The following is a 26,194-nucleotide window of genomic DNA, read 5'->3' as shown; positions in this document are numbered from 1 at the left end:
ATATTAATCAAAATAATTTTGTAATACTATAAAAACAGATGTAAAATAGAAATCAACAGAAACGTAATCGTTTCCCTAACATTTTATCTAATGAATCTTGTCCTGCATGTGTGTGTGTGTGTGTGTGTGTGTGTGTGTGTGTGTGTGTGTGTGTGTGTGTGTGTGTGTGTGTGTGTGTGAGTGAGTGTGTGTGCGCGTGTGTGTGCGTGCGTGCGTGTGTGGATCAGGGTGGGGTGTTGCGCATGCACGGTGGCTTTGGCCGTGTAAATCTCCGTCGGTGTCTGTCTGGAGCGTCCTGTCGCTTCGCCGGAACAAGATAGAAGAGCCCGTCACCTGACCAAGTCATCGTCCACCTTCAGAATCTCTGCAGGATTGTCTGGAAACCTTCGTCCATCGCGTCCGGTTTGTTTTGTGCCGACGGCGGCGGGTGACATTGAGCTGCGGGGCGTCGCTTCTCCAAACGCGCATCGGGAATCATTACGCGTGCGGATCTCCAGCCATCAGCGCAGAGATGTCCGGATACCAGGGCAAGAAGAACATCCCTCGCATCACTGTGAGTACAAATCAACAAAAAGATGGGCTTAAAACGCGCGCGATCAAAGCGACAAAGAATAAGAGGGCATGAAATGACAGCGACTCCACAGATACAGAGAATGAGAATCGAGTTAAATGCAGTTCGGTTTTGTGCTTTTATAGTGGTCCAGTTATGTCAATACCATTCCATCAGATGTTGGAATACTGTCACCTCTGGTTTCTGTGTGTGATGTGCTCAGGCTCACTTTAATGTGTTTCTTTGTGGGTCACCCTTTGGAGCTCTATAGGTCACACTGGATTCATTAGTTTTTTTGTGAAAAGCTATCAAGAATGCATGCATTATAAAACATGCCTCATTTAAACAGAAAATTATGCATTATTCCTGGAATAACCATAACCTGCCTATTGTGATTGCATATTAGAATTTATTAAATTCAGTATAGTCTTATACTGCTACAATGTTATGTTCTAAATGAACGGAGCATCTTTGTGACTGGTGATTTGTATGTAGTTAGGATGGTGTATGATTTAAGTGCATTTTTTTATTTCACAATTGTATGGGAAGCTGATAAAAATGCATGGATTATTTTAGATCCTAGTATTATAACGTAATGCATAGCCTTAGATAAAATAAACATCATTCTTAGGTATTACATTATCTCCAGTGAATTTGAAGCAATGCATCTTTGCAGTTCCTTGGAAATCTTTGTGAACTGTGGTTTTGCGTTTACTGGAAACATCCACTATGTTTCCGTTTCTATCAGAACAACTTCACAGACAGCTGTTAAACAAGCATGTATGATTTTAAGATCCTAGGAATACCCTAAAGCATAGCCTTAAAAAAAAATCCTATTCATTTTTGCACAATATCTTGCCTCTAGTGAATATGAAGCAATGCATCACTGCAGTTCTTTGGAAATCTTTGTGAATGTGGTTTTGCATGCATTGAAACATTCACCATCATAAGTAGGCCTATGCTTCATTTGATATACAAACAAGCTGTTAAGCAGGTATGCATTATTTTAAGATCCTAGGGATATACCGTAATGCATAGCCTCAAATAAAGTAAACATATTTTTTAGCTATCCTTACAAGATATGTATCTTTCAAATTAATTTCAAGCAATGCATTATTGCAGTTCTTTGGAAACCTTTGTGAATTATCGCTTTTGCATGAACTGAAAACATTCCCCTTCAAAATGTCATTTTAGCGAAAAACTAGCTCACGGAAAGCATGCATGCATCCTTTTGGATGTATCATAACTTAAATTAAATCAAACCAATAATTATAAACTATTCCAGCAGAACCTGTTTTAGATTTAGCAGCATGAATGTGTCTTACAAGATATATCACCAGCCATGCATGCATCAACAACATTCACCTTCAAAAGTGCATTTCATTAAAGTAAAAAGCACCTTCAGTTTAGCTGCCAGTACTATGGCCTCCGCACCCACCCCTGCTTTGAGCTGGAGCTGGTTTGATAGCCATGCTAAATGCAGAGAAATGAATGAAAATCCTCTTTTGAAAGTAGGTCAGTGAATGTAAAGGTATGTGGTGATACATGCCTGTAAAATGTCTTCAGTCCACCAGTGAATTTTATAATCCAAAGGCAGCGTGCACTGCATTGATATTCACTCGGATTGTTTTAGAGGCGGCACAGATCAGTTAGTGTAGAGTCCTGTAGGAACGGGCAGATCTGGGACAGGAGGGAGAAAGATGAAAACTCTCCCTTTGCTGTTAGATCTTTCCTTTAGCTCTTGGATGTCAGCTAAGCTTCAGCCATCTTAAGGGACGGTGATAAGACTGGCAGTGGGTGGCAAACACAGATACTGTACTGCACACTCAAAGATGTTAAAGGAATAGTTCATGTTACAGTATGTCATTGTTTTAAACCTGCATGCGGTGAAAAACAGGAGAGCATTTGAATATTCATGCAGTTGTCTTTTATACAAGGACATGGTCTGTCAAGCTCCGAAATGAACAAAAAAGCATCATTAAATATTATGTAACTAGTCCATAAGACTTATGTACTGTATATTACAGTTCTTCTGAACACATGACAGCTTATGTGAGGAACAGACCCAAATGTAATTTTAGCAAATCTTTAAAATCATTTGCATTCATGTTTGGAAGTTGTCATGAGCAGCTGTGCATCAAAAGCAGAAATGTGAATGAAATTGTATGGAAAAGAGCTGCATGAAGATTCTTACAATTCTCTTTGGATCTTTATAAGGAAATGCCTATGGGAAAATGCATGCTATATTACAGAAGAGTTAACTTTACAGATGGATAAAGTTAAACTTATTGCGTGTGATATATCGTGAGTGAAGCCAGACATTCAATAAGACAACCATGTTGGAAAAATATGAAAAATAAAATGTCTTGTAATGTGCACTGATTTTTTTCTGCATTCCTATTTATTTCAGTGGTAGTTGCCATCTGTAGATGATGTCATTTCAGAGGCTGGAGCAAGTTGTTACATGTTGATGACAGATTTCAGACAGTGGAAAGACCTTCTTTAGGATATTGTGTAGATTTAAAGCTTGATGTATGAAATATTAGCTGGAAAATCTAATTTCAAATGGAACATCTTATTGAAACCTTAGACTAAATATTAAAAAAATACATAAGTTTGCATATTTGTTTTGTTGATACATCAGGCTTTTATGGCTCATACTGTATGAAAATAAAACCTGAATTTGATTCAGATGCCCATACTGAGCAAAAATATGCAATTTGGTGCAGATGCTGATATTTAAATGGACAAAAAAAGTAAAATAAAAGGCGGGTAATTCTGTAAATCAATGAGATATTAATATGTAATTTAAAAAAAATCATATAATTATCAGTTTTCACTCTATACCTACCAATAACAGATATGAATAAGATTATATTTAATTTTTAATGCTTAATTTTATGATCAAGGCTCTGTAGTTTCAAAACATATAATGAAATGCTATACATGAAAAAATGAAAAAATCTTCCTCAAAAGCTTATAGGAACGTATTTGACACATTTAATGTGATCCTTGTGGATAATCAACTAAACCTAAGTTACTTTAGTCCAGTAAATGTTCATCTTCAAATATTACAAACAACATGAAATCTATTTTTATGTTCATTTTATAAAAAGATTTCACAGCGAAAAGAACCATGAGGTGGATGTTTGCACAATTATCCTTAAAGTTTTTTTTTCGTAAACTATCAATCAGTCAACAGCAGGCATGAAGTACATTGTATAAAACAGATTTTTCAGCAAAGTTTTCATCATGTTGATCATTTCATGGCCTTAGAAATTCATGTATAAAATATGATATTGTAGTCTTTACAGGGTTAAAGAAGTACCTAAGATACAGTTTGATGCAATGTTGGTTTTAACTAGAAATGTGACTTTGGTTTTTATATCTGTACGTCTGACTTGTTTTTTTTAATTTTTTTATTCTAGGATTGTTTGACAATGTCGTGACAAACGGCCTGGGCACTCCATCCTTTCTGTCTGAAACACACATACACCCCCATAGCCCACTTCCTAGCCTTGTTTCTGCAGCAATCACATTCCCGCAGTCATCGTCCGCAGCGTATCGAATGGCTGAGAGGTCTGCCGGTTTTATGTCGTTCACTCAGGCTCTCATTGATTTGATAAAAGTGCAGCCGTTCGTTCCCTTTGACCCCTGTGTGAATTTGCTTCAGTAATGAAACTCTTCTTAAATTACTGAGATGTGTGTCAGTAACCTATGATGTGAAACTTTTATTGCTCATTCTTGTCTTCCATAAAAATTATATAACATTCTTAAATCAACATACATTTACTTGAGAAGTTGAAAATTAAAAACTAAATTAACTTAACTAAATTAAATTAACTAAAAAAGAGAAAGAAAAAATTATTTGAGTTTTTTTTTCTCCTTAAAATGGAGGGGTTCTGCCAATGGGGTAAGACAAAAAAAAATCTTACTTTCTCTTTGAATTATGATTATTTTTCTTACCCCATTGGCAAATATTTTTAATTGATTTAAGCAAAAACTAACAAAATTTTGAAACAGTTTTTAGAAGCCAAGTCTTCATATCTTAAGCCATTTTGTTATGTATCTCGATTCAAGAATGTTTAGATATTTGTATTGGAAATCAAAACACAAAAATATTAAGAAAGAACAATTTTTTTCAGTGTAAACATTCTTGGATCAAAGTACATTTATTTAAAAAAGCAGAAAATTTACTAAAAGGGGTGGTTGTTTGTGATTTCCATTTTTTTACGTTATTTAGTGTGTACTGTTGTTGTTTGAGCATAAACAGTATCTGCAAAGTTATGAAGCTGCAAACGGAGATATCATTTTCTAAAATTATGTCAGTTTAAAGGGGGGGTGAAATGCTATTTCATGCATACTGAGTTTTTTACACTGTTTAAGAGTTGGATTCCCATGCTAAACATGGACAAAGTTTCAAAAATAAAGTTGTACGTTTGAAGGAGTATTTTTGTTCCAAAAAAACCTCTTCCGGTTTGTCACAAGTTTCGGAAAGTTTTTTTCGAGTATGGCTCTGTGTGACGTTAGATGGAGCGGAATTTCCTTATATGGGTCCTGAGGGACTTCTGCCAGAAGAGTGCGCGCTCCCGTATAGCACAGCACTGAGAGCAGAGGCATTCACTGATCAGAGCGAGAGCGTCGCGAAATGTCACAAAAGAAGTGTGTTTTTGGTTGCCAGGGCAAGACAAACCTGCACAGATTACCAAAAGAGAAACAGCATTAAGGGACCAGTGGATGGAGTTTATTTTTACAGAGCATCAACGGAGTTGTGCAAGTGTTTGTGTTTGTTCCCTGCATTTCGAAGATGCTTGTTCACAAGGCCCAGTTTGACGACAGATTTGAACATAGTTTATTTCTTAAGGATAATGCAGTCCCAACGAAAAAGGGTCACGATCGTGTGTTGGAACCACATGCGGTGAGTAAAACTGCTTCAAATATCTCTGTGTTGTGAACTTACCTATCGGCGCGTGAGCACATCAAGTAAACAACATGCGATGTTGTCATCAAACTGCACTTTCCACATGTACAGCTTAAAAAAATAAATAAAAAAAAGACGACATAAAGTGGAACTTAGTCATTTTCCAAAACCGCTAAGCAAATATATACAGTTTCAGTACATACCACACAGAGACGCATTTGCTGATGCTGCTCTTGTTAAATTTCAGCCTCTGGATCTGTGTCACAGCTTCCAGACGCGCTCAACACAAAAGCCTACTGGTGCTCGTGATTCTTTAGCTCCGCCCACACGTCACGCCTCTAGGCGCTCGTGTTTTTCCGGTAAAAATCGGTACAGACTATCTTTCTCTTATAAATATAATAAAAATAAAGACTTTTTGGAGTTATGAAGGGTGCAGTACTACTCTATAGGTACTCAAGATTAACAGGATATTGAGTGAAAACGAGCATTTCACCCCCCCTTTAATGTTTACAAAATGGCTCGTATAGGGACAACAACGAGTTACTTCCCAGGTTTGTGATGTCACAAACCCTGAAATGTATATAAGCCCCGCCCTCGAGAGCATGCAACAGAGGAGGCCAAGTTGAAGGCCATGTTGTGCTGCTGTAGAGAAGAGGAAGTGTCCCTGCTAGGCAACCAAAACTGGAAAACAACACAGTTTACAGTGTATAATTCCTTACAAAAATATAGATATAAGATAAGATTTTATAGATATAAAATAAGAAAAGTTTCATTTGGACTTTCCGTCATGTTTGAGTTTATATTGAGATCTTTAGGTTTTGATTGCAGACATCTTGTTGAATATGAGAAAAGTCTGAGATGTTAATATCTTCTGAAAACCCTAAAACCCTATATATTTTTTTTTGGAAACAGGATCCTTAAACAGTTTGCTCTCCATTTAATCTCATAACCATCTAGAAAAACATGAGAAATGGAGATCTCCTTTGTGATTTTTTAATTTTTTATTTCTGAGTGTAAATGACTAAAATAATGTGTCTTTTATCACATGTGAGTGTAGCAGTGCCACTGGCGTGTGCTTCAAAAGTGTGGTTAGAAAAATCACTGAAGGAAATTGCAGAGTTAAAGCATGTAATATGTCTTCAATGTCACTGCCAATAAACTTGGTTTCTACACCTAATGTGCTTTTGATTGTTGGCAGACAAACTGCTCGCTGTAATTTGACATTAATTTGGTTAAAACTATGACATTTATACGACCTCAGTTGTCGCAATAAAGATAATTTTTCATCTTTGACAGCGCACTGACCCTGTGGATTACACTGATTGCTAGTTCAGAACCCGAAAACCTCATTCTGATTTGAAGTTGAACTCACGATTAACCCTCTGGCGCAGAAAGACTGAACATTTCCAGCTAGTGCAAGCAGTTGAGCTCATGTTCGGGAAGCATTCGGAAGACTTTTTAAAGAAGACCTCTGTGAGCCTCTCATGCTAGTCCTACTGTTAAACTGAAAAACAATTGATGTAGAAACTATTTACACTCAGACATTTCTAGTAAATTTCTAAAATAATTACAAATAAACAGGAAGTAACAAGTGCGAGTGAAATTTTGATGTATAAAAACTTAAAAGTATTTGCTTGTAAAACAAACTCTAATAAAAAAATAAAATTTATTTGGATCCTTTGCAGTGAATGGGTGCCGTCAGAATGAGAGTCCAAACAGGTGATAAAAACATCACAATAATCCACAAGTAACTCACACCACTCCTGTTTAATAGTTAATGTCTTGAGAAGTGAAAAGCAGCATTTTTATAAGAAACAAATACATAATTAAGATGTTTTTAACTTTAAACTCTCGATTCTGGCCAGATGACAAGTCCATAATCCACAATAACGCTTCCTTCAGTGAGAAAGTTTCTCACTTCAAAATCCACTCGCACATTTGTTTAGAGCTGTTTTGGACTGTATTAACTTGTAAACATTGCTTGATTTGTGCAGATTTCTCTCCTGATTTACAGGACATTCTGAATATTATGCATTATGGTGTTGTATTTTAGTTGCAATCGACGGTTTAAAGTAAAAAAAAAAAAAGTCTTAATTGTGGATTTCTTTATTTCAAGCACCCAGCTTTTCACTTCACAAGACATTAACTGATGGACTGGACTGGAGTGGTGTGTATTATTGTCATGCTTTGATCAGCTGTTTAGACTCTCATTCTGACGGCACCCATTCACTGCAGAGGACCAATTGCTGAGACAGTGGTGCAATGCTAAATTTTTTTCAAATCTGATTTGATGACCATACAAACTCATCTCAATTTTAGATGGTTTGGGGGTAAATAATTTTCAGTTTTGGTTGAACTATTCCTTTAAACCAGAATTGTTAGCTGTAAATATGTAGAAGAAAGCAATGCTAATGCTTGATGTAGCGTCTAATGTGGCAGCTGCACTGTTATGAATTGCAAACTTGCATATTTCAAAAGCAATGACTTTGTAGCTAAAAGTATCTCCATGCATTTAACTGCACAAAGTAAAAATACTTTAAATATCACTTCAGCCACAGAAGTATGAAATTAATTCAATAAAATACTGTACGATATAGACATGGATTTGCAGTTCAAAACCAAAATAAACACAAATGTGGGAAGAGAAATTGAGACTGGTGAACCAGCTTTGACCTGATTAAATCATTTATCTGTGGGCATTTATGTAGCATGACTGAGAGATCTGTGAAATGTCTAGTCTTTTTTTTTTTTTTTTGAAAGCCACATCAAAGTAAGCATAGCAGAACAGACTACAACCTTTAAAATACTCAGTGCAGTCATGTAAATGCACATGTATTTATATGTTTTTTGTGTTTGGATTGCATTCTTACACACGTTTAAATGCATTTATGTTATTCATGTGAAGCCTTGAAACACAAACCTGGTCAGCCACCGAAACGTGAAGAATCTGAGCGTTTGACCCACTTACTGGAGCACACTTACTTTCGGAAAGTGCACGCAGGATGGGAGTGCACTCTGTCCAAGGGCCATTATGACTGTCAATTGGAGTAGCTTGAGTTAGTGTGTGTGTCTTTAGGATAAAAGTATGCACCAGATTCACTGTAAGTGGGTCACAGGGATTTGTTCTGGTATGGATGGACTCTCTGGAGGCCATCATTAGCAGCCCCTCACGTACACACTACATGTGCATCTGAGGAAAAAGTCAATTATGAAGTGCTCTATTTGTCTCTTTAATCTAAACAGAGGCGCTTTTAGCTGTCGGAAATACATTTAGCCATAACAGACGTTTAGTTTAACATTTCGTGTACAAACACTGTAACGCATGATCTAGAGGAGGGACATTTGCTGTTACGTAATGACCCATTAAGCCCATTCACAGGCTTTACAATGGATTAAAGGAATATTCTGGGTTCAATACGAGTTCAGCTCTAACAACAGCATTTGTTGTATAATGTTGATTACCATAGAAAAATATTGAAACTTTTTTGCATGTCGAGAAATACAATGAGAGCATACAGTGCCAGCATCCTGAGGATTTATGTGGTCATAGTCAATACTTCATGCTGCTCATATTTTTTGTTATTCTTCCATGCAAAATATGTGCAATTTGAGTTGTAAAATCACTATTTATGTAGGTGCTGCTCTTTTGGATGGGTGTCAGAGTATGTAGCTTTTATTATCCGGTTATTTTTTTGGTCCTCAAACACCATGAACATGCAGACATCAGGAAGATTGTGTTCCTTTGTCGATTCAAAACTACCAGCCCAAACGTACGTCAGTTTCCATTTCTGGTATCATGTGCAGTCCTCATGCAAAATTTAGCAGGATTGGGGTTTATGTCATCTTGAAGTTGTAATATTGGACAGGCAAAGGTAAGCAAAGTATTCTATCACACTAGTCTCATGCTAACTAGTGGCCATTTTTTGGACCCATATTTTTCATTATATTGCATGTGCATTACGGTAACTGTGATTTACTTTTTTTAATTAGAGATGAGTAGTAATATTTTGTGTCATAGTTGACATGTATGTCCTCATGTCAGGATAATTGCATGATCTGATTCTTTCCTGATTCTTTTCCTAGCCACATTGGGGTTAACCTCTATACAAGTTAACATTAACTACCTGATATTTGTGGAGGAAAAAGATTTTGGGGTATTTTCACTGTTTTCAGGAAATGTTGGTCTTAAAACATTTTTTGTTATCTCTGTTCTAACAAACAATGGATAGTATTTTCTATCAAACTCCACAAAATATGTGCATACTAGATAATCATAAAGTTGACATGTGAAATTAAAACTAGAATAAAAACTAATTTTTGCCACTTTTATTTTACTATCAGTGCTTGTCTCTTAAAATAAAATACTTTAATTCTGATTTGATTTTTAAAGCATCTTAAGCTTACATTTGTGGTCTTGAATCTCAATTTATTCATTAATTCATTAATTTACTTTTCAAATTGAGGAGAGCAGGAGAGCTTAAATAGCTGACATTTGTGTGGTCAAATCTTACCAAAGATCAACCCATCTATATACTAAACTAAATGTCTGTTTGTGCTCAAGTGATCTACTTTATTAACTAAAAACAAATAACTTTATATTTCACCTATAGCCAAAGCTTTGATTCTTTCTAGGAAAGTCAGAGTTCACTGTCAGCCAATCATGGTGTTATATTTTGTACACAGGCTTATCCAGATCAAATTTGGGATTGCATAATGAAGGCCGATTAGAATCCAGGACCTTAACTATCCGTTTTGTAAGATTTGAGATGTTGTCTACCTTCTTCAATCCTCTAGTTGGTCGGTATTCCTGAATATGGCTTAAGACGTTAAAGAACTGCTGAATAAGCCAAAAGCTCAGCAGCAAAGCAGATGTAAAGGTCTGTTTTAATGAGCCTTTGGGCTGTAATGCTGCCAGCATTTGTCTGGACTCAGCGTTAGTAATGGATTTGTGTAGAGGAGCGAACAACCAACAACAGTAGAGACTACAGAGCACATGTCCGTCACGGCTGAATAAAAAGAGTTCATCTTGATCTCTGACATTGATCTCGAGCTCGCTCTAAACATCACAGATAAGCTCGAGAGCCGCAGTTCTTCCACTGTGACTAACATAGTTAACATGGTTTGGATGTTTGCGAGATGTTTTTCAGCTAACAGCATGAGCGATCGCCAGCTGTGATGATAAATGCATTCTGGAGTTACTGTGTTTCATAGTAACAGAATGAACAGAAAGGCTTTGTCTCAGAGATGAATTAGGCCTGATTTCCATTCAGATGTTTAAGCCATTTCATGATCATTCTTTCCCAAGCCATATTTGCCACTTTAAAGGTTCATATCTATGTAAAAGCATTATTGTTAGCCGATGTGGTTGGTTAAAACTTGATTTAGTTGTCTGGGGGATATTTCTAATGTGTATTCAAGGTTTTTTTTCTGAATAAAACTAAACATTTTGCTCTCTCTCTCTCTCTCTCTCTCTCTCTCTCTCTCTCTCTCTCTCTCTCTCTTTCTCTCTCTCTCTTTTAATTTTTTTTTTTTTTTTTTTTACAAAATATGCTATAGAGAGTTGAACAATATATCCACAGAAGTTTGTAAGACTTGAAAAATCTGTTCATTTGTATCTTTGTTCAATAAAATTTATTCCTCCTATTGCTTGTAATTAATGTTTTTTATGTATCATTAATGTATCATTACGATGCTATTTTAATTGTTATAAACTTTTTTCCTTATTTCTTAATTTTTCATTTTAATTTTAGTTAAGTTTTTATTTATGATTTTGTTGTGTTTTTGATGCACCTATATAGTTTTTATTCATTTTTATTTTTATTTTATTCATTTGGGTTATTTTAGAACATCAAGTTAAACTAAAAGAATATGAGAAATGTAGCCTTGGCAACTAGATGAAATAAAATATATATATTTTTTTTATATTTAAGAGATTAATTGAATAATTGCACGTTTTATGTAATTTTATTTAAATATATACTGGGGGTGAGGAGCTAAACTAAACTTATGACTATGTGTTTTGAAAAATAACAAGGAGCTATTTTAAATATTTATTAATAAACTATTGCTTTCTGAGTCAGTGTCAGCTGCAAAGAAAAAGTGGACGCTGACTTGTCATCTCAGAAGTACAGTGGACATGCCTTTAGATGAACACAGAATATTTGTTCTGTGTTTGAATTGGTTTATTTTAGAGTAGACGTTTCTAGCTTTTTATAAATTATTTCTGATGTCTGTGAGGCAAGTATATGTTTTTTGCCTGGCTTTATTACACAGAGACAGAGACGGCAGAAAGCACATCCTGATTGTGTTCTTTATTTTACATAAGCGCAACGTCGTGTTGATGCTTTGAATGTATTCAAATAAAAGTAGACCCTTGTCAGTTTCGAATAATGTACTAATCTTATCTGCATGAGCAAAAATTATGGCGTATTTTGTTTCCATTGTTATCCATTATAGATGCTATTCTTATTTTATTTTTCATTTGAGGTCAATGAATGAAATATATTTGGAATTTCTTGTTAATGTTCTACAATTACCTCAAGGACCAGCTGTTAACAATATTTTCCTCTAACTTCCAAAATTAATAAAATTAATAGTGACAAAATGTGTTTTTGTTTTTTGTAATGGTTTTAAATTTATTTTAAAACTAGACTGTAAAACCCTTATTTAAAAAATAAAAATAAAAAATAATAATATTTTGTTGCATCAAAATATTTTGTGATATAAGTTTGTGGTCATAATAAGGAGTTAAATACAGCATTGGGGTTCCGTTCATGTGTGCTTATTTCTTAAAATAAAATAATTTAGATATGATCGTAAAGCATCTTGAACTTAATTGTGAACTTAAGTCCTAATTCATGGGATTTCCTCTGTATCTGTTTAAGTTTGTAACAGTCATTCCAACAAAATCTTGTTCTCCACCCCTTCATAGCTACTCATTAGCAGACAAACAGCTACCAAATAGGACTTCCATGACAATTATCCCATCAGGTCCTTAATTACAGAGCACAGGGCAACTGAGATCTTATTAAACCCACCCACCATTCCCATCATGCACTTGGATAAGGGTGTATGTCCTTCACACCACCACAACAGGGTTAAAGTGTCAATGCTATGGCATTAAACCAGTTTATTTTTTATTGCAGTGATGTGAAATTAAACATGCACCATGTTTCTATGCTTGCGTGTCTGAACAGGAGAGAAGCATGCAGGCCGCAGTCGATGGCGGTGTCCTGAAATGACGTTTGGGCTCATGATGGCATGTCAGAATCAATTTAGCATGATAAGAATCACTGTGTTTCTCTGATGTGCCTCAGCGATCTTTATGCTTCAACTCTGATTGAACTTGATGTCCAGTGCTTGTCGGTCATGTTTTAGTGTACTGTCTGGTTTAGAACAGGATTGTAACTGTGCATTATGTCTCCAATCTACAATTGCATCCCATTTGGTTATTTCCTAAAGTGACCTTGTCATGCAAAGACATCAAATTAGTTCACTTTAATGTAAACAACAGTGGTGACTTTTTATCTCAACACACACTTTGCAGGGTTTTTTGGTATCATAATTGCATTTAATTGTTGAAATTACCTCTATGTATGTGTTTGTGCAAACAGCAGGAGTCACTATAGTAAAATTACAGCAAAATAAATACTGTATATACACACAAACACAATAAATCTATATGAAATCATATATAAAATAACATTAATATTAATGAATGGCACAATGTATGTATTTTATATATATTCTATGTATATTGAAATTGTGTGTGTGCAAAATGCAGGAGTTTTGTAATTTTGTATTTATATTTTTATGTGTTTGTAAATTTTTGTTTAATTGTTCATACTCTGCAAAACAAAGTGTATCTTTACTTAAACTGATAGCACGTGATATCTATTGAGTTACAGTGAGATTACTGTATATATAAATGCTGGGAATTAAAGCATTTTTGTATGATTGTCTTGTCTCTGTCTCCCAGAGTGACCGACTTCTAATCAAAGGAGCGAAGATAGTGAATGATGATCAGTCTTTCCATGCCGACATCTATATGGAGGATGGAGTCATCAAGCAAGTGTTTTTGTTGTTGTTCTTGTTATTTGACATCATTATTTTTCTTGTCATTATATCTTATATTCATGAATAATGACCGATAGTAGAGATGACCCCTGTTGTCTCTTTTTCTGTCTCCAGGCAAATCGGTGAAAACCTCATAGTTCCTGGTGGTGTGAAGACCATCGATGCCCACGGCAGGATGCTGATACCCGGTGGCATCGATGTTCACACCCGCTTCCAGATGCCCGACCGGGGCATGACAGCTGCTGATGATTTCTACCAGGGCACACGAGCTGCTCTCGCTGGTGGCACCACTATGATCAGTACGTCTAAAACATAAATACTGTATATATTTACGAGGCAGATTAAACCTCAGTTAAACTGAGATTTTAAAAATTAATGAGATTTTGATTAATTATTTTAATATACATATATATGCAATCATGGCCAAAAATATCAGCCCCCTTGGTTATGACCAAAGAAGCCTGTGAAAATTAATCTGCATTGTTAATCCTTTTAATATCTTATTTAAAAAATTTACCACGGGTGGGAAATATCATTATGAAATAAATGTTTTTCTCAAATACTCGTTGGACACAATTATTGGCCCCCTAGAAATTCTTATGGATAAAATAACTCTGAAGTATATTCCGATTCATATTCCCAATTTTGAGCACTCCAGCGTGACTATAAACATGAAATCATCAAGCTCTGGCTTCCTGTTTCACAGAAATATAAAGAGGAGGGAAAACAAAGCCCAAATTCCCTTAATCATCCATCACAATCAAAAAAACCAAATAATACATTTCTGATGGGCTGCAAAAGATAATTGAGCTTCACAAATTGGTGAAGTGGCTTTAAGAAAAGAGCTAGAGCAGTGACCATCAGCAATAATTAAGAATTTCCAATCAACATAAAATGTTACGAATCTGCCTGGAAGAGGTCCTGTGTCTGTATCGTCCTAATGTGTGGTGAGGAGGTCAGTTTGAGTGGCTAAAGACTGTCCAAGGACCACAGCTGGAGAATTGCAGAAATAGTTGAGTCTCGGGGTCAGAAAACCTTTAAAAAAGTGTCAAATAGCACCTACATCACCACGTTGTTTGGGAGGGTTTCAAGAAAATTCTCCCAGCTCATCCAAAAACAAACTAAAGCATATTCAGTTATCAGACATGACTGGAACTTCAAATGGGACTGGCTTCTATGGTCAGATGAAACTAAAAATGAGCTTTTCAACAGCAAACACTCAAGATGGGTTTGGTGAACACCGAGCTGAAAAGTACCCCATGTGTACAATGAAATATACAGCTGTATATTTGATGTCGTGGGCCTATATTTCTGCTTGGAGGTCCTGGACATCTTGTTTAGACACATGGCATCATGGATTCTATAAAATACCAACAGATAAAAAAAAAAAAGTGATTGTCTCTTATTAGCAATCCTATAATGGACCAAGTTTGGATCTTCCAACTGTATAATAATAACCCAAACACAAACACAAAAACTCGAAAACAACACAGAAAAGGGTCACTGAGCTCAAAACCAAGCTTCTGCTATAGCCATTCCAGTCCTCTGAACTGAACCCTATGAAAAATGAGAAGAGTGAACTGAAGAGGAGAAGCTGGGAATCTGAAGGATCTGTAGAGATTCTGGATGAAGGAATGGTCTCTGATCTCTTGTGAGGTGTTCTCTAACCTCATCAGGCATTATAGGAGAAAATTTAGAGCTGTTAAACTGGCAAATGGAGGTTTCAAAAAGAATTCAATAAAAGGGTGTCCGTAATTGTGGCCAATGTGTATTAGAGAAAAACGTTTATTTCATAATGATATTTCCCCCAATTTTAAATTATTATTATCCAGTGAAAGGATCAATTTTTGTAAAAAAAAAGATCAAAAGGATTAACAATCGAGATAATTTTTCACAGCCTTCTTTGATATATTTACCAAGGGGGCTGATATTTTTGGCCACGACTGTATATACAGTATGTATATTTATTATTATATATATATATATATATATATATATATATATATATATATATATATATATATATATATATATATATATATGTGTGTGTGTGTGTGTGTGTTTTGTGTGTGTGTGTGTGTGTGTGTGTGTGTGGCGGTAATAACTAAATTTTAATTCAATTAAATTTATTTACAAAGTGTAAAAAAATTTATAATAATAATAATAATACAAATTAAAAAATGTTGTTCATGACATTTCATGTGTCCAGTTCTTTTCCTTAAGGAAAGAAGAAAACGAAATAATACACACACAATAATAAAATGTTTGTAACGTTTTAATTTTAATTTAGTAACTAAATTACTAAAACTTAAACTAAAATTAAAAGAAAAACTAAAAGATGTAAAAATACTAAATTCTACATATGAATAAATGCTGTACCAGTATATAAATGATACTAAAATATGACGTTCATACTATCACAACTATCATAATGTCATTCTCTATGATCATTTAGCTTAAAAACTGGGGCAAATGGCATGTTTAGTATCTTTCCATTTCCTTCTATACATTTACATTTCCGTAAACAGAAGCATACAGTTTTACTATATTTTGATGTGTCTGTGTGTTTTCAGTCGATCATGTGGTCCCAGAGCCAGGCGTGAGTCTGATCGCTGCTTTTAACCAGTGGAGGGAGTGGGCCGATCACAAGTCCTGCTGCGATTACTCTCTGCATGTGGACATCACAGAGTGGCACAAGGGCATGCAGGAGGAGCTGGAGGCGCTGGTCAAAGATCACGGTATGCTCCTCTGCACTTTACACACTTTTGCATGTGTGCAACAACAATGGAAGCTTACAAGTAGATTAGATCAACTGACAGCATTCATGGCAATGTTGCTTAACAGAGAAGATCCTTTTTTTTTACTTTACTTTTTTCCCTATTTAAAAAATTCACATGTATCAAAAAGTACTGCTGGAGGATTTAAACATTATGTGTTAATATGAGATTAAAGTGATAATAAATGCTCATCTCAAGTGGGTAAATATGGTGACTTTCACATAATATGTGCAAGCGATTATTTATATAGAGAGAAATCGAAATACTGCAATTACATCAGTGATTATTAACCTATAACAGTGTTCTCAAGTGGAAAGTCTCGCTTTAGGCACTTCATCTTTGAGAATAAATAAAACAAACCATTATAATGAATGTTATAGAATTTAGAACAAAAAAGTATAACCAATAAATCTAAGGATTTAAAAATACAGAGTGAATGAATAATTCAGGATTAACAAAAAGTAAAACGAGTCCAATGCAGTTCAATGATAAGAGTCGGGGGCAAGAAATGCTTAATAGTCACAAAAATGATGTCACAATGCAGCAGTTTTATCAATGGAGTTCATACACTGAGAACAGTATTCCCACATGAAAGTGATGATTTAGGCACTTTATTGCAAAAATTACACATTTTCGAGGGAAGAATCATTGCAGGTGCTTAAACAAGAATATAACCTGCACATTTCCGCTTTTAAGTCCATGAACTCATTACTTTAACCTTCCCTGTTTCAGCAGCTCCAGATCTCTGTATGCACGTCCATGTCTGATGTCTTACATCCTGATTTTTTTTTTTTCTCCCAGGTGTCAACTCTTTCCTTGTCTACTTGGCGTACAAGGACATTTTCCAGCTAAACGACTCCCAGGTATGCATGGTTTCTCATGCGTATTTGTTTAATTATCCTGTTAAAGATGGATTATTAGACACTGAATGAGCAGTACTAGTGTTTTTGGTGCGTTGAGAGTGCAGTGCTGATGAGTTCTCCATGATTTGAGCGTGCAGGGCTGATGGTCACAGGGGAACAGATATGTTTGCTCTGATGTTCAGCACATTTCCTGTAGCTGTAGATCCAGAGCAGATGATAAAACAAACTGCACCGCACTGAATAAACACAGAAACTACACCCAGTGCTGTGTTTCTCCTTTCTGTTGTAGATGTATGAGGTGTTCAGTGTGATCAGGGACTTGGGAGCCATCGCCCAGGTGCACGCAGAGAACGGAGACATCATTGCTGAAGTGAGCTCCCCTTCTCTACCTTAAAAATAAATTAATTCAGTCATTAATATAAACGGATATATATATACACTCACATACAGGAGCAGAAGAGGATTCTGGGATTGGGTATCACTGGTCCAGAAGGACATGTTCTGAGCCGCCCAGAGGAGGTAAAACACTTCACATGCACATCAAACTACACCAAATACATTCACACTGCAAAATCACAGCTGTGTACCACATGGAAGGGCTTTTTAGCACGTCATCCTACATCCAGACCCTTCCAAAATACCCTTCAGACATGCTGCACTAAAACACATTTATGGTTTATTTCCCTTTAGCGATCAGGGGATTTCAGACTTTCCACTTTCCCACTGTTTTTACAGCCAGACTCATTGATCATTGGTATCGCAGACACATCAGCCTTCCAGAAACCTTTAGCCGCACATAATGTGCAGGAAGTGCCGAGCAGCACTTTATAGCGGCTGTGTCTGTAATTTCAGCTGAAGGTCAGTGAGTGTCGGTTGTTTTTAAGGTCAGTGAGTGTCGTTGTTTTATAGGTGGAGGCCGAGGCTGTCAACCGGGCTGTGACCGTCGCCAATCAGACCAACTGCCCACTTTACATCACCAAAGTGATGAGCAAGAGCGCTGCTGATGTCATCGCACAGGCCAGGAAAAAAGGTACAACAGATGTTTGATATAAAAGTCCAATGTGTTGATCAACTTCCCAATAAATCACCCAAACGAGCCCGGAAAATGGCACATGGGTTTCATTTGCAAATGATCAAAAGAATCCTGTCTAGACTGATTTTCTTACACAGTATTTTTGTCTTGATTTCCAGTACCAAATAAACATTATTAAATCAAAATATATTTACTTGAGAAACAAAATGGCCTGAGATTTTAAGTCTTGTTTTCTGAAGAAAAATTATAATAATTAAGTGAGTTTATGTTTAAAACGAAAAATATCTGTCAGTGGGTTAAAAGAAAAGAAAAGAAAAGAAAATTAAGTAAACACTTTACTTAAAGTGTTTATGTATAATGCATTATAAAAGTAGTTTTAATGCATTAATTATGCCTTGTAATGCACCTTATAATGCATCATACTATCTTAATGTAATCACAGTTAATACACTTAAAACACTTATGCATTTTATATTCAGTTATAATTATTTATGATAAGATATAATGTATTAAAATGCACATTATGAATAGTTATGGTTGCACTTTATTTTACAGTACGTGTACTTATATGTACTTACAATGTATTTATCTAAGAAAGTTCTGTAATACAAGGTAAATACATGGGGTAGGGTTGGTTTAAGGGTAGGTACATACATAGTTATTGTAATTATTATAATAAGTACATATAATCTACATGAGGAACAGGACTGTAAAATAAAGTGCTACCAAGAAAATTATTAGCAGTTTATGTTATATAACTAGTGACTAGTGAAGTACCATCGTACTGTGCTAATACAGTTGTAGCCTATATAATATATTCAAAATATACAAAAACTGACCAACAATCAATTTGCTAAAATATGTTTCTTCTGTAAATGTATATTTCTACCAAATATTTTTTTTAGGCGATTTGTTGTCTATTTTTGAAAATACTTTTTCAAATTTATTTTTATTTTTTTACAAGCATTTTAAAATAAATATTTTATATTTCAATTCAAGAAAATTCATCCACACGTCACATTTACAGAGGTCATATGACATTGCTAAAAGGAACATTATTTGGTGTATTTGGTGTAATGCAATGTGTTTATGCGGTTTAAGGTTTAAAAAACACATACTTTTCCATATACTGTGTATTATTGTTTCTCCTCTATGCCCCGCCTTCTGAAACATGTCGATTTTTACAAAGCTCATTGTTCTGAAAAGCAAGGTGTGCTCTGATTGGCCAGATATCCAGTGTGTTGTGATTGGCCGAATACCTCAAGCATGTGATGGAAAAATTATGACCCTTTAACATACTGTTATGCCATGTGTCCCGGCTCGATGAGACAAAACCAATAAAACCCATTATAAACAAGGCATTTGTTACATCCAGTGGAAACATAATTACTGATTATAATGACTTATCCTGTCTTTTAACTTGTTGCATTGCATCACGCCGCGTAAACATAAAACCATGTCTGCATTTGTGATCAGAGAAATGACAAACAACAAGCTCTACTCTACACTGCTCAAAACTTGCGTTTGAATCATCAGTGGCAAATCCTGTAAATATGAAAACATACTTACAGACTGAGAGTCAGCATTATTTTTTAGAACACAAGCATTGCAGGTTACTCTCCCAGGTTCAGGAAACAGACCCTGACCAAAGAGTAAGGAAAACTTGAAATCGCATCATATGACTCCTTTAAGTATGAAGAATGAAGTAGCTGTCCTGGAAGCAGCCTCGTGGAGCTGACCCAGTGCTTTCCCTCGGCAGGTACCGTGGTGTACGGGGAGCCCATCTCAGCCAGCCTGGGGACCGACGGCACTCACTACTGGAGCAAGAACTGGGCCAAAGCTGCAGCCTACATCACATCTCCACCCCTCAGCCCCGACCCCACCACCCCGGACTATCTCAACTCCCTGCTGGCCTGGTGTGTGTCCGCAGCTGCTCTAGTGCATTATGGGCATAGACTGCAGGGGGGTATTTAGACCACAGTGAGTGTGTTTAGAGCAGGGTTTAGCCATTAGCCACCTACTGTTTATCATGCCATGCTGACTTTAAAGGGAAGAACATTTATGGGTGATCACTAGAGGGCGCCATTACATAAAGAAGAGCGTCTCTCTACTTATTCTTATGACAAACTAAGAGACAATACAAATGATGATGAAAGAACCCTTTACTAGGTTAAAATAGTACAAATAAGAAGAAATTCTATGGTTATTATAGTTAAAACTAAAATCATAAAAAAATTATAATAATTTTTACTTGAAATATAATAAATGCTAACCGATGTAAAAAAATAAAAATAAGGGGAAGAATCTTATGTAGTAACTGATCTTTTTTTTTTTTTTTATCATACTTTATCAACTTTTTGAAGTTACTAATTAATGTAAAATATTTATGTGGAGCTACAAATTAATTTTAAGAAGGAATATTTAATGTAGTTTCGTAGTTAATACTATGCAGTGCTAAAACTGCAAGTATAATAATGATAGAATAAATAGCTAAATGTCTTTAAATTAATTTTTAATCAACCTTTTAACTTTTGCAATTAATTTTAACTGTTTATGTAGTAATAAAAATAAATTGGCTAAGAAATATAAGATAATTAGCCAAATATTTTTAGATAAAGTTCAGATTAGAACTTCCAAAAGCATTTAATGTCAGCTAGCAATATACTGTGATACCTCATGGTTGCTTGATGGTACACATGTTATTCATTTACATGTTATTGAATTTTTTTTTTTAGTAAGCCATGGTATTATATTGTCAAAAAGAATAACAACAACTTACTGCCATGTGTAAAAGCATTACTGTTTGTGTGTGTTTTGTGTGCAGTGGTGATCTGCAGGTGACTGGCAGTGCTCACTGCACCTTCAGCACTTCCCAGAGGGCCGTGGGCAAGGATAATTTCACCCTCATCCCGGAGGGAACTAACGGTACTGAGGAGAGAATGTCCATCATCTGGGACAAGTGTGTGGTGAGAGCTGATTCATCTGTTCATTAATATTATTACAGACACGAGGAGTATATGCATCTGTTACTTTGTAAGCATTAACTCATGCGTTTGTTTCTTTTTTATCTTTATCTTTGTTATTATTTTATTGTACCCAAAAATGATTTATTATTAAATAGTTTCATATTTAAAATCTGACTAGATGAGCCACAATGCATTGTTTTGATTATTATTGTTAAAGACTTTTATATTTAACATTTTAATTATTATTATTATTTTTTTCCTTCTAAAGGGTTTATCTTCATTAGAGTATCGTAGTTAAAATGAGTATATAATAATGAATAGTTGCATCTGTACTGTCTGATTAGATGCTCTATGTCACTTTATTTTGATTATATATATATTTCATGATGTGCACAACACACTATAACTATTCTGTGGTAACAATCAATGTAACTCTCATTGCTGTATCATGTCCACAAAAGTTTCTGACCCCGTCTTTAAGATGAATGTTCTGCTTCACAGGTGACGGGAAAGATGGATGAAAACCAGTTTGTGGCCGTGACGAGCACCAACGCAGCCAAGATCTTTAACCTGTACCCCCGGAAGGGCCGCATCGCTGTGGGCTCTGATGCCGACCTGGTGCTCTGGGACCCCGACACCACCAAAATCATCTCTGCTAAGAGCCACCACTTGGTGAGAAGAGTTTGTTCACTTTTGAAGTAATGTTTGTCAGCTGAGAAGGAAGCTCTGGGGCCTGAGTGTTAGACTAGTGCATCAGGTTTGGACCAGCTCTGACACTGACCCATGAGCCTCTGCTCTGAGCTGTTTTGGTATTCTGCTGACTCACTCGCTCTGTCCGCTCCTGTTTGTCAGTGAGGCTGATGCTGCGATCTGTGCTGATTTAATTCGACCGGAAAGAGATGCTGATGCCGTCAAATATAGAAAGAGTCAATTATCTGAGATGAATTTAGGATGTGCTACAGATTGTTTTAGAGCTTCAAAAGCTCGGCTAGACAGACTTTCATGCAGTGTAGTGGTTAAACTTGAGATCTCTCCTCATTCTGTCCTTCTCAGGCGGTGGAGTACAACATCTTCGAGGGGGTCGAGGTGCGTGGAGCTCCTCTGGTGGTGATCAGCCAGGGCAAGATCGTCCTGGAGGATGCGAACCTCCACACCACTGAGGGTTCTGGACGCTACATCAGCCGTAAACCCTTCCCAGACTACGTCTACAAGAGGATAAAGGCCCGCAGCAGGGTATATATGCGTTATACACAGATGCATGTAGACTCTTTTTTTGAATCATAAATTATTTAAAAATTGTCTAATCGAGGTATCTCTCATCACAGCTTGCTGAGCTGCGTGGAGTCCCACGAGGTCTATATGATGGCCCGGTGTGTGAGGTCACTGTGACACCTAAGGTCATGACCCCTGTAACCTCCAGTAAGACTTCTCCAGTCAAACACACTCCTCAACCGGTTCGCAACCTACATCAGTCTGGATTCAGCCTGTCTGGTGAGTATACAACTAAATGTCCTATACTTACTCTTGAAACAAACATAGTTGTTTATATATATATATATATATATATATATATATATATATATATATATATTTAAGAAAAGTGTTTTTAGCTGATTCTTGAAGATGGCTATGGACGCAGCTGCTTCGGTTGAGTCCTCCACCAGGAGGGAACATTTATAAGTCATTTTTTTCTTTCACCATTTCACAGGGGCTCAAATTGACGATAACATCCCTCGTCGTACAACTCAGCGCATTGTGGCGCCTCCAGGTGGAAGGGCCAACATTACCAGCCTGGGATAAAATCAATCACTCATTACAGAGAGAAAAGGATGGGGTGGGATGGGGGTTGAAGAAACTTGGGCTTTTCACCCGGGAATGGTCCAGCTGTCTGGACTGCATCCCATCAAGCACACCTCTACTTCCTCCTACACTTCTGTCCATCCATCCTCCCCTAACACCCATCCTTTTAACTCTAGTGTCACTCTAGTGATTTTTGAGTGTTTTTCTCAGATGAATAAGTTTCAGGATTACTTGGCATAGAACTGGGATACAGTACTTACTGGAAAGTATGACTAAACAGCATACTAGCATTCTACTAATTCTTCAGTATGAATAATGTGCATAGTGTGAGTTTTCTGTATGCAATGACCTACTGTACTGTGCAGTATGAAACAGAGCATATTGCACTGTGTACTGTATCCCATAATGCAATGCAACTTTCCATTTCTCGTGCAACAAATTAACTGGAAATAATAACTTTTTCTTTGGTCAGACTGTCTAAAATAGATTTTTTTATATGCAGTTAGATTAAAATGCAAAATAACTATTTATTTCTGCCTTGATAAATGTGTTGAAACATGCAACGCATGCTTGTTTTTGGCCAAGTGTTCCTGAATCTTATCCAGCTAACCAAGTAATCCACTTTCAAAGAACAGGAACTACCCAGCTAACAAAAATATATTCTTAGACCGTTTTGCTAAAGTTATTTTTCGCTGAACATTCAAAGTATCCAGTTAAAAAGAAAAAATGTATTGTTTTGTTTATGTGAACGTAAGAGAAAACAAGAATGTTCTGTTTCATCATTTTGCAAACATTATGGAAATGTTCTACTTTTAAATATTCAAATAATTAGTAATTTTAAATGTAAAAATTCTTAAACTGATGGTTAAAAATGTTAGACAGAGGTGGAACTAAAATGTTTCAGAAAAACGTTACATGATAAAAAAAAAAAAATTGAGTTAACGATTCAGAATGTTGAGACCAGTTACCTCTGAACGTTCTAATTAATGTAACTGGAAGAATATTTGTTCGGAACTTTGAGAAAACCTTGTGTGGCGAGTGGGGCGGGGCCGAGAGGCGTGGGAACGAGGAGTGAGGCCAGGTGTAGTGATTGGAGATAAGCTACACCTGCGCCCCACCGCCGGTCTTGAGTCCCACTGTAACAATATGAACTTCTTACTTATCGGGAAGAAGGAGGCGGGAACCGGCGCACAATCAAAATACATTTTAATAATCACAAAATAAATACAAAACGGCGCACCAGCCCCTCGCGGACGACTCGTGCGTGCAAATAAAAACCAAAACATAAAATAATGTCCCAGGCCTGGTCCTCTCTCGTCCTTCACGGTCGTCACTCCAGTTTTATATCCTTCCATCTCCTACGTGGGACTCAAGACCGGCGGTGGGGCGCAGGTGTAGCTTATCTCCAATCACTACACCTGGCCTCACTCCTCGTTCCCACGCCTCTCGGCCCCGCCCCACTCGCCACACCTTGGCAGAACTAACTAATAACGTTTTGTTAGCTAGGTAGTAGGCTACTCTCCATCATTTGCCTCCACACTTTAATGTTTTTATTTGTTTGCATTCTGGAAATGAACAGCACAAAACTCCCGCCTGTATGGTTATGATTTAAACGTGCTGTCGCTATTTTAATTTGTGGTTTTTCCTTGTAGGAAGAGTCGATGAGATATTTATTGTATAGGATTCAAACCACATTTGTATTTTACATTTTGCAAAAGTGTCAACTCTTCCACAAACGCCTGATGTATTACAAGTTTTTAGAATGTTGTTTTATAATGGACATAATAGTTTTATTCTTTTTATGTTTTATTTTCCTATGTATGTCATTGTTTCGGTTTCAGGTTGGTGTTTCAACGCTCCCTGAAATCCCTCACATTTGTCTTCCTCACATTTTTTGCACTTCGTTATTTTCTCTCAGTATTATTTAACTGCAGTTTTGAAGATGTTTAGAGCAAAAAAAAAAAAAAATAAAAAAGACTAACAGTGGTGTTTTTGGCTGTGGTGCGCAGTCCTGTGGGGTTTTAGTGTTATTTGAATCACAAATTTTTCGCTGTAAATGTCAAACTGTCCATTCCTACTTTGTCCCACGGTTGCACGAAAGGGGTCTCACAAGAAACAATACAGTACTGTTTAGAGAATAAAGAAAAACTCTCTGCGCGAGCAGCAGATCGAGAGGGAGGTGCTCTTTTCACCCTTTCATTTCGGTTTAGGAGGAACGCTGTTGCTATAGCAATGGTCCCGATCACTCTGTGTGGATGCTGATGAGTTACGACAACCGTGCCGTGCTGGAGGCCACCCCAATAACCTCCTCACACCAGGGGTTTTATTTGTGAGGTGGATCACTGCACGGGTTAGACCTTTCCCTGTGACGTCACAGTCGCTCCACGGGGCAGCTACTCACCTCCTCCCGTTCCGTCCCGTCCCATAACAGAACCGACCTTTACCGTGAGGACATTTTGAAGGTTGCAGTGGCTGTCTGTCAAGCGGATCGTCCGGCATGTGTAAGGTTGATCAGTATTATTCTGAATTTAACGTTGGGTCACAATGCTTTTCTTGCATTGCAGTTCTGCTTTGTTTTTATAAATTGACTTGCCTGCCTATTCACCAAGTGATACAGTTCTTGATTAATGTCTGTGAGTGTTGTTATGACAAGCTGAACATTTCTCATGGAAGATATGTACACAATTCATCATTATTCATGTCTTTGATTGTTACAATAAAATGCGGTTGTGAACAAAAGCCTGTAGAGCTTGTCCAGTGTCAAAACACATTCATCATAAACACATTTCCATCCTTGTTAAGTATTTTGCCCCTTAATTTTTTTTCATTGAAGATATGAGGTGGTAATATGATGATATTGTAATGTATAATAATCCCATTTGTATTAAGACACTTTAAGGGATAGTTTCCCCAGAATTTGACTGTCATTTAAGGTCCACTGATTTCCATTAGGCTAATGGAAAAAAATACTGTGTAAGTCAATGGGGACTAGCAACTGATTGGTTGCCCACATTCTAACAAAAATATCTTTGTTGTGTGTGTGTTTAACAGAAAAAAGAAACACACGTTACAACGTGAATAAATTACTCTTTTTTTGGGGGGGGGGGCTTTATACGCTACATATTCTGTACATATATATCTCATATAAAAATCTAAAGTTGTCAGAATTTTTTTTTTGTCAGGACACCTTTATATATAGCGCTTTTAA

The 26,194-nt window shown here is 36.4% G+C and overlaps 1 protein-coding gene across 1 annotated transcript; it reads left to right on the top strand.

Moving 5' to 3' along the window:
* The first annotated feature begins 216 nt into the window (after nucleotides 1-216).
* Nucleotides 217-24,012, top strand: LOC127962902 (dihydropyrimidinase-related protein 2-like). The gene is made up of 14 exons (XM_052562502.1): nucleotides 217-553; nucleotides 13,450-13,538; nucleotides 13,662-13,846; nucleotides 16,121-16,285; nucleotides 17,126-17,187; nucleotides 17,477-17,557; nucleotides 17,638-17,706; nucleotides 18,097-18,217; nucleotides 19,980-20,136; nucleotides 21,045-21,186; nucleotides 21,688-21,858; nucleotides 22,240-22,419; nucleotides 22,512-22,677; nucleotides 22,895-24,012. Exons 1-14 carry the CDS (start codon nucleotides 512-514, stop codon nucleotides 22,984-22,986), a joined length of 1,722 nt encoding a protein of 573 aa, XP_052418462.1. The 5' UTR covers nucleotides 217-511; the 3' UTR covers nucleotides 22,987-24,012.
* The last annotated feature ends 2,182 nt before the right edge of the window (nucleotides 24,013-26,194 follow it).

The sequence above is a fragment of the Carassius gibelio genome, chromosome B8 (genome assembly GCF_023724105.1).
Source record: "Carassius gibelio isolate Cgi1373 ecotype wild population from Czech Republic chromosome B8, carGib1.2-hapl.c, whole genome shotgun sequence".
NCBI classification, from domain to species: domain Eukaryota; kingdom Metazoa; phylum Chordata; class Actinopteri; order Cypriniformes; family Cyprinidae; genus Carassius; species Carassius gibelio.
Note: the sequence above shows the minus strand (reverse complement) of the source record. Positions and strands in the feature narration are given on the sequence as shown.

Bases quoted from the DNA above. Each gene is read 5' to 3' on its own strand.
- LOC127962902 (XM_052562502.1), top strand. From the start codon at position 512: ATGTCCGGATACCAGGGCAAGAAGAACATCCCTCGCATCACT. The intron at 554-13,449 runs GTGAGTACAAAT...TCTGTCTCCCAG, and splicing joins AGAACATCCCTCGCATCACT to AGTGACCGACTTCTAATCAA. The intron at 22,678-22,894 runs GTGAGTATACAA...ACCATTTCACAG, and splicing joins GTCTGGATTCAGCCTGTCTG to GGGCTCAAATTGACGATAAC.